The 9,494-nt window shown below is 51.8% G+C and overlaps 1 protein-coding gene across 1 annotated transcript; it reads right to left on the reverse strand.

Annotated features, from left to right (window-relative positions):
* Positions 1–159: 159 nt before the first annotated feature.
* Positions 160–9,292, reverse strand: LOC136571024 (integrin alpha-X-like; the record flags this gene model as incomplete). Its single annotated transcript, XM_066571431.1, has 10 exons — positions 160–443; positions 2,622–2,732; positions 3,805–3,897; positions 5,305–5,418; positions 6,644–6,706; positions 7,661–7,768; positions 8,109–8,190; positions 8,308–8,385; positions 8,568–8,647; positions 9,195–9,292. Coding segments are annotated over 10 exons (920 nt in total), but the record flags the coding sequence as incomplete, so codon positions are not given.
* Positions 9,293–9,494: the final 202 nt, after the last annotated feature.

Consider the following 9,494-nt stretch of genomic DNA (forward strand, 5'->3'; position numbering starts at 1 on the left):
AAAAATTCCCAAAAATTCTCAAATAAATCCCAAAATTTCTCAAATCCCGAAAAAATCCCCAAAAATTCTCAAATAAATCCCAAAAAAATCCCCCCAAAAAATCCCAAAAAATCCCAAAAATTCCCCAATTCCCCAAGAACCTTTCCACGAACTTCTGAATTTTCCATGCATTTTGAATTCCTTTATTGCTCTCAGCTTTCAGTTGAATTTTCAATTTTTAATCGGGGTTTTTTAACGAAATTTTGATTTTTAAGGGATTTTTAAATTGATTTTTCACGGATTTTGATTGGATTTTTTACAAACGCCTTTTGAATGAGTTTTTAATTAAAATGAGTTTTTCATGACAATTTTTAATTGATTTTGGCCTCGCTGGGGGCCGGGCTCTCCCCGGGGCTCTTGTTCTCCTCCAGCATTTCCTTGTAGCGGCGCTTGAAGAACCCGAGCTGAAAAATGCCGATTTTGGGGGGGAAAATGAGAATGAAAATGAAATTATTCAGCCCTAAAACCCCCCGAAAAAACCCTAAAAATAGCAAAAAACCAGCCCCGAAAATAACAAAAAACAGCCCCAAAAAACCCTAAAAATAGCAAAAAACCAGCCCCGAAAATAACAAAAAACAGCCCCAAAAAACCCTAAAAATAGCAAAAAACCAGCCCCGAAAATAACAAAAAACAGCCCCAAAAAAACCCCAAAAACCAGCCCCAAAATTAACAAAAACCAGCCCCGAAAAAAACCAAAAATAACAAAAAAACAGCCCCGAAAATAACAAAAAAACAGCCCCAAAAAAACCCAAAAATAACAAAAAAACAGCCCCAAAAAAACCCAAAAATAACAAAAAAACAGCCCCAAAAATAGCAAAAAACCAGCCCCGAAAATAACAAAAAACAGCCCCGAAAAAACCCCAAAATAACAAAAAACCAGCCCCAAAATTAACAAAAAAACAGCCCCAAAAACCCCAAAAATAACAAAAAACCAGCCCCGAAAAAACCCAAAAATAGCAAAAAAACAGCCCCAAAATTAACAAAAAACAGCCCCCCAAAACCCCCCAAAATAACAAAAAACAGCCCCAAAAAAATCCCAAAAATAACAAAAAACAGCCCCCTGCAAAGCCCCAAAAATAACAAAAAAGCCCCCAAAAACCTCCAAAAATAACAAAAAAAAGCCCCAAGAAAAACCCAAAAAATAACAAAAAACAGCCCCCAAAAAAACCCAAAAAATAGCAAAAAACCAGCCCCGAAAATAACAAAAAGACAGCCCCAAAAAAACCCCAAAATAACAAAAAACAGCCCCAAACCCCCCCAAACATAACAAAAAACAGCCCCCAAAAAACCCCAAAAAATAACCAAAAAAAAGGCCCCAAAAACCCCAAAAATACAGCCCCAAAAAACCCCAAAATAACAAAAAAACAGCCCCAAAAAAACCAAAACCAACCCCAAAAAATCCATCCCAAAAACCCCAAAAAAACCCCAAAAAATCCATTAAAAACCCCCCAAAACCGCCCCAAAAAACCTCATAAAAAACCAAAATAAAACCCCCAAAAAAACCCAAAATCGCCCCAAAAAGGAACCAAAAAAAAACCCCAAGAAATCCCCAAAAACCCCATTGGAAACCTCAAAAAATCCCAATTTTGGGGGATTTTGGGGCAAATTTTGGGAGGATTTGGGGAGGATTTGGGGGAAATTATTGGGGAATTTTGGGGGAATTTTTGGGGGATTTTTGGGGAGATTTTGGCGAATTTTGGGGGGATTTTTAGAGGATTTTGGGATTTTTGGGGGGAATTTTGGGGGGATTTTGGGGGGAATTTTAGGGGATTTTGGGGGGAAATTTTGGGAGGATTTTGGGAGATTTTTGGGGCAATTTTGTTGGAATTTTAGGGGGGATTTTGGAGGATTTTTGGGGTTTTCTGGGAGAATTTTGGGGGGATTTTTTTGGTGGAATTTTGGGAGAATTTTGGGGGAATTTTTGCGATTTTTAGGAGAATTTTGGGGCAATTTTGTTGGAATTTCGGGGGGAATTTTAGAGGAATTTTGGGATTTTCTGGGGGAATTTTGTGGGGTTTTTTGTGGGATTTTTGGGAGATTTTTGGGGAGATTTTTTAGGGAATTTTGTGGGGATTTTTGGTGGAATTTTGGGAGATTTTTGGGGAAATTTTTGGGACAATTTCGGGGAAATTCGGGGGGATTTTTTTGGGAATCTTGCGCGAATTTTGGGAGATTTTTGGGGGGGAATTTTAGAGGATTTTGGGGATTTTCTGGGGGAAATTTTGGGAGGATTTTGGGGAATTTTGGGGGGATTTTTTTGGGAATCTTGTAGGAATTTTGGCGAATTTTTAGGAGGATTTGGGGGGAATTTTTGGGGCAATTTTGTTGGAATTTTTGGGATTTTTTTTTGTGGAATTTTGTGTGGATTTTTTTGTGGGATTTTTTGTGGGATTTTGGGAGATTTTTGGGGGGAAATTTGGGGATAATTTTGGGGAATTTTGGGGGATATTTTTTGCGAATCCTGTAGGAATTTTGGGGGCAATTTTGGGGGGATTTTTTTGGGGGCTCTTGTAGGATTTTTGGCGGGTTTTGGGAGGTTTTTGGGGCGGGGATTTTGGGGTGAAAAGCCGCGATTTTCTCACCTTGTAGAGCCCCAGCGCCACCAGGGCCAGCAGGAGGAGCCCCCCCAGGGACGCCCCCAAAATCAGGGGGAGGGGATTGGGGGGCTCCACCCGCTCCAGCTCCGTCTGCACCTGCGCAGGGGAGAGACCCCAAAAGTGAACCGGGGACCCCAAAAAATGAACCGGGGACCCCAAAAAATGAACCGGGGACCCCAAAAATGAACCGGGGATGCCAAAAATGGGGGAGGGACCCCAAAAATGGGTGAGGGACCCCAAAAATGAACCGGGGACCCCATAAAATGGGGGAGGGACCCCAAAAAATGAACCGGGGACCCCAAAAAATGAACGGGGAACCCCAAAAATGGGGAAAGACCCCAAAAATGGGTGAGGGACCCCAAAAAAATGAACCGGGGACCCCAAAAATGAACCGGGGACCCCAAAAATGAACCGGGGAACCCAAAAAATGAACCGGGGACCCCAAAAATAGGGAAGGGACCCCAAAAAATGAACCGGGGACCCCAAAAATGAACGGGGGACCCCAAAAATGAACCGGGGACCCCAAAAATGGGGGAGGGACCCCAGAAAATGGGGGAGGGACCCCAAAAATGAACCGGGGACCCCAAAAATGGGGGAGGGACCCCAGAAAATGGGGGAGGGACCCCAAAAAATGAACCGGGGACCCCAAAAAATGAACCGGGGAACCCAAAAAATGAACCGGGGACCCAAAAAATGAACCGGGGAACCCAAAAAATGAACCGGGGACCCCAAAAAATGAACCGGGGACCCCAAAAATGAACGGGGAACCCCAAAAATGGGGAAAGACCCCAAAAATGGGGGAGGGACCCCAAAAATGGGGGAGGGACCCCAAAAAATGAACCGGGGACCCCAAAAATGGGGGAGGAACCCCCCAAGAACAGGTGAGGAGCCCCCAGGTGTCCCCAGGTGTCCCCAGGTACCCCCAGGTACCCCCAGGTGTCCCCAGGTGTCCCCAGGTAACCCCCAGGTGTCCCCAGGTGCGTTCCCCCCCCCCCCCCCCCCGGTGTCCCCAGGTGTCCCCAGGTGTTCCCCAGGTACCCCCAGGTACCCCCAGGTGTCCCCAGGTGTTCCCCAGGTGTCCCCAGGTGCATTTTTCCCCCCCCAGGTGTCCCCAGGTACCCCCAGGTACCCCCAGGTGTCCCCCAGCCGTGCCCCCCCCCTCTCTCACCTGCAGCTCGGTGCCCCCCCAGGTGTTCTGGAAGATTCTCTGGTCGAAGCTGACCCGGGCAGAGCTCAGCAGGTGAACCTTGGGCCAGGGCACCTGCGCGGGGCGGGGCACAGGTGAGGGCGGGGCGGGGCACAGGTGAGAGCACGGCTGAGCCCAGGTGTGCCCGGGTGTGCCCAGGTGTGCCCCAGGTGTGCCCGGGTGTGCCCAGGTGTGCCCAGGTGTGCCCAGGTGTGCCCAGGTACCCCCAGGTGTGCCCAGGTGTGCCCTGGGTGTGCCCCAGGTGTGCCCAGGTGTGCTCCGGGTGTGCCCAGGTGTGCCCAGGTGTGCCCAGGTACCCCCAGGTGTGCCCAGGTGTGCCCAGGTGTGCCCAGGTGTGCCCAGGTACCCCCAGGTGTGCCCAGGTGTGCCCAGGTGTGCCCAGGTGTGCCCAGGTGTGCCCAGGTACCCCCAGGTGTGCCCAGGTGTGCCCCAGGTGTGCCCAGGTGTGCCCAGGTACCCCCAGGTGTGCCCAGGTGTGCCCCAGGTGTGCCCAGGTGTGCCCAGGTACCCCCAGGTGTGCCCGGGTGTGCCCCAGGTGTGCCCAGGTGTGCCCGGGTGTATTTTGGGGTTCCCAGGTGTGCCCAGGTGCATTGTGAGTGTGCCCAGGTGCCCATTTTTGGGGTTCCCAGGTGTATTTTGGGGTTTTCTCACCTGCCGTGCCCAGTCCAGCCTCAGGTGCCCGCCCAGGTGGAAGCCCCAGGTGTGCCCAGGTGTATTGGGGGTACCCAGGTGTTCCCAGCTGTATTTTGGGGTTCCCAGGTGTATTTTGGGGTGCCCATTTTTGGGGTTCCTCTCACCTGCCGTGCCCATTCCAGCCTCAGGTGCCCGCCCAGGCGGAAGCCCCAGGTGTACCCAGGTGTATTTGGGGGTACCCAGGTGTACCCAGGTGTATTTTGGGGTGCCCATTTTTGGGGTTTTCTCACCTGCCGTGCCCACGCCAGCCTCAGGTGCCCGCCCAGGTGTATTTGGGGGTACCCAGGTGTACCCAGGTGTATTTTGGGGTGCCCATTTTTGGGGTTCTCTCACCTCCTGTGCCCAGTCCAGCCTCAGGTGCCCGCCCAGGTGGAAGCCCCAGGTGTACTCAGGTGTATTTTAGGGGTTCCCAGGTGCCCATTTTGGGGTTCCCAGGTGTATTTGGGGGTTCCCAGGTGTTCCCAGGTGTATTTTGGGGTGCCCATTTTTGGGGTTCTCTCACCTGCCGTGCCCAGTCCAGCCTCAGGTGCCCGCCCAGGTGGAAGCCCCAGGTGCATTGTGGGTGTGCCCAGGTGTATTTTGGGGGTACCCAGGTGTACCCAGGTGTATTTTGGGGTTTTCTCACCTGCCGTGCCCATTCCAGCCTCAGGTGCCCGCCCAGGTGTATTTGGGGGTTCCCAGGTGTGCCCAGGTGTATTTGGGGGTTCCCAGGTGTATTTGGGGTACCCAGGTGTATTTTGGGGTGCCCATTTTTTGGGGTTCTCTCACCTGCCGTGCCCATTCCAGCCTCAGGTGCCCGCCCAGGTGGAAGCCCCAGGTGCGGGGCGGCTCCAGGGGGGGGAGGGCGCAGCGGAACGTCCGGCAGGGGGCGCCAGGGCAGAGCTGGGCGGGGCCCGCGGGGTTGGGGCGGAAAACGGCGAGTTTGGGAAAAAAAATAATAATAAAAATATCACAATTTGGGGGGGAAATAGATCCCAATTTTGGGGAAAAAATCGCAATTTTGGGGGGAAAAAAATCCCAATTTTGGGGAAAAAATCATCACAATTTTGGGGGGGAAATAAATCCCAATTTTGGGGAAAAAATCGCAATTTTGGGGGTAATTTCCTAATTTTTGTGATAATTTGCCCCCCTGTTTTTTATTTTTTTATGTTTCCTGATTTTTGGGGAAAACCCCAATTTTTGTGGGAATTTCCCCCGTTTTTTTTTTTTTTTCTTTATTTTCCCAATTTTTGTGGTAATTTTCCCGATTTTGGGGGCAATTTCCCAATTTTTTGTGGTAATTTCCCGATTTTTTGGGGGGAATTTCCCAATTTTTGGGGAGTTTTCCCGATATTTCCCAATTTTGGGGGAATTTTCCCAATTTTTTGTGGTAATTCCCCGATTTTTTTGGGGGAATTTCCCAATTTTTGTGGTAATTTCCCCCCCTTTTTTTTGGTTTTTTTTTTTTTCTTCTTTTTTAATTTCCCGATTTTTGGGGAATTTTCCCGATTTTGGTGGTAATTCCCCGATTTTTTGGCGGGAATTTCCCCATTTTTTGTGGTAATTCCCCGATTTTTTGGGGGGAATTTCCCGATTTTTTTGTGGTAATTCCCCGATTTTTTGGTGGGAATTCCCTGATTTTTTTTGGTGGTAATTCCCCGATTTTTTGTGGTAATTCCCCGATTTTTTGGCGGGAATTTCCCCATTTTTTGTGGTAATTCCCCGATTTTTTGGGGGGGAATTTTCCCGATTTTTTGTGGTAATTCCCCGATTTTTTGGGTGGTAATTCCCCGATTTTTTGGGGTAATTCCTCGATTTTTTGTGGTAATTCCTCGATTTTTTGTGGTAATTCCCCGATTTTTTGGGGGGAATTTCCCTGATTTTTTGGGGGGAATTCCCCGATTTTTTGTGGTAATTCCCCGATTTTTTGTGGTAATGCCCCGATTTTTTGGGGGTAATTCCCCGATTTTTTTGTGGCAATTCCCCGATTTTTTGGGGGGAATTTCCCCATTTTTTGTGGTAATTTCCCCATTTTTTGTGGCAATTCCCCGATTTTTTGGTGGTAATTCCCCGATGATTTTGGGGAATTTTCCCGGTTTTTGGCGATTTTGCCCCGTCCCGCACTCACCAGCAGGGGGCGCTCGGGGCCCTCCCCGCGCTCCTCGGGGCCCTCCCAGCACCGCGGCTCCTCCTGCGGGGATTTTGGGGCCGGTTCAGGCGATTTTGGGCTTTTCGGGGCTTTTCGAGAATTTGGGGATTTTTCGGGGTCGTTTTGAGGGGTTTTGGGGTCATTTCGGAGCCTTTTCCTCGGGGTTTTTGGGGCCGTTTTTGGCGATTTTGGGACATTTCGGGGCCATCTTTGGGACTTTTTGGGGCCGGTTTGGGGCCATTTTGGGGGATTTTGGGACATTTCAGGACATTTCGGGGCCGTTTTGGGACATTTTTGGGGCCATTTTTGGGTCCATTTTGGGGCCATTTTTGGGTCCATTTTGGGTCCATTTTGGGGCCATTTTTGGGTCCATTTTGGGGCCGTTTTTGGGGATTTTTGGGTCAAATTTCGGGTCCACTTTGGGTCCATTTTTGGGCCATTCTGGGGCCATTTTTGGGATATTTTGGGTCCATTTTTGAGTCCATTTTGGGTCCATTTTTGGGTCCATTTTTGGGTCCTTTTTGGGTCCATTTTGTGTCCATTTTTGGGTCCATTTTGGATCAATTTTGGGCCATTTTTGGGTCCATTTTGGGCCTTTTTGGGTCCATTATGGATCCATTTTTGGGTCCATTTTTGGCCATTTTTGGCCATTTTTGGGGCCGTTTTTGGGACATTCTTGGGTCCATTTTGTGTCCATTTTTGGGTCCATTTTGGGCCATTTTTGGGTCAATTTTTGGGTCAATTTTCAGCCATTTTGGGCCATTTTTGGGGCCGTTTTTGGGACATTCTTGGGTCCATTTTGTGTCCATTTTTCGGTCTATTTTGGGCCATTTTGGGCCATTTTTGGGGCCGTTTTTGGGACATTCTTGTGTCCATTTTGTGTCCATTTTTGGCCATTTTTGGGCCATTTTTGAGTCCATTTTGTGTCCATTTTTGGGTCCATTTTGGGCCATTTTGGGTCATTTTTGGGGCCGTTTTTGGGGCCGTGCCCGTTACCTGCTCAGGTGTGACCTCCAGGTGCTCCCAGAGCTGCACCTGGCCCAGGTGAGACGGGACCCAAAAGGTGACGTTGGCTGGGAGGGGGCGGCGGCCCAGGACCTTCACCTGCACAGGTGAGGGGACAAAGGGACAGGTGAGGGGACAGGTGAGGGGACAATGGGACAGGTGAGGGGACAGGGGACAGGTGAGGGGACAATGGGACAGGTGAGGGGACAATGGGACAGGTGAGGGGACAAGGGGACAATGGGACAGGTGAGGGGACAATGGGACAGGTGAGGGGACAGGGGACAGGTGAGGGGACAATGGGACAGGTGAGAGGGGTGAGGTCACACAGGTGAGACACAGGTAACAGCGATGACGTCGCGCAGGTGACGTCACCCAGGTGAGACGCGGATGACGTCACGCGGATGACGTCACTCTGATGACGTCACCCAGGTGCGCTCACCTGGTAGTGGTGGCTGACGGGGGCGGGGGGGGGAGGGGCCCCCCTGGTGCTGACGTTCAGGTACCGCGAGGAGTCGGGGGCGCTGCGGGACGGGGGAGGGGACAGGTGATGACGTCACACAGGTGAGGGACAATGATGATGACGTCACACAGGTGCGACCCCCCCCAGGTGACCCAATCCCCTCCCCCCCCAGGCTCACCTGTCAATCACCAGGAACACCTGGTACCTGACCGGGATGGTCGCGCTCTGGCTCCGCCCACCTGCGCCGCCATTGGTGCTGAGGGGAGAGGGCGGGGTCACCCGGGCGGGGTCACCTGGGCTGAGCTGGGTGACCTCACCTGGGTGACCTCACCTGGGTGACCTCACCTGTCCCCTCTCACCTGTCCCTGTCCCACCTGTCCCTGTCCCACCTGTCCCCTCTCACCTGTCCCTGGTTTCTCACCTGTCCCCGTCCCTCACCTGTGGCTCTCCGCCGTCACCTGCAGCGTTTCCCCGAGTTCGGCGTCCGGGGGCACGTCCAGGGTGAGCCGGAAACTCACCTGGGGACAGGTAAGGGACAGGTGAGAGGGGACAGGTGAGAGGGGACAGGTAAGGGACAGGTGAGAGGGGACAGGGACAGGGACAGGTGAGGTCACACAGGTGAGGGACAGGGGAGACATGGACAGGTGAGGGACAGGTGAGGTCACACAGGTGAGGTCACACAGGTGAGGTCACACAGGTGGGACAGGTGGGACATGGACAGGTGGGACAGGGACAGGTGAGGTCACACAGGTGGGATGGGACAGGTGGGATGGGACAGGTGGGACAGGTGAGGCACAAACAACAGCTGGTACAGGTGACACTGCTGACCGTCACACAGGTGTGACACACGCACACACACACACAATGATGACGTCGCACAGGTGTGACGCACACAGAACGATGACATCACCCAGGTAACACCGATGATGTCACACAGGTGACACCGATGATGACATCACGCAGGTGTGACAGACACAATGATGGCGTCACACAGGTGACACCGATGACGTCACACAGGTGTGACACCGATGACGTCACGCGGGCGCCCCCGATGACGTCACTCACCCGCGCCCCCGCCCTCAGCACCGGCGGCTGCAGCTGGCACAGGGAGAGGCGGCCCCCGCCCGCGGGGGCTCCGAGTGACAGCGAACGGAACCGCGGGGCTGGAACGGAGCGGGGGGAACTGGGGAAACTGGGATGGACTGGGGGGGACTGGGAGGGACTGGGAGGGACTGGGGGGGACTGGGGGGGACTGGGATAAACTGGGATAAACTGGGAGGGACTGGGATAAACTGGGATGGACTGGGAGGGACTGGGAGGAACTGGGGGGAACTGGGGGGAACTGGGATAAACTGGGATAAACTG

This window comes from Molothrus aeneus, unplaced genomic scaffold (assembly GCF_037042795.1).
Source record: "Molothrus aeneus isolate 106 unplaced genomic scaffold, BPBGC_Maene_1.0 scaffold_509, whole genome shotgun sequence".
Lineage (NCBI taxonomy): Eukaryota > Metazoa > Chordata > Aves > Passeriformes > Icteridae > Molothrus > Molothrus aeneus.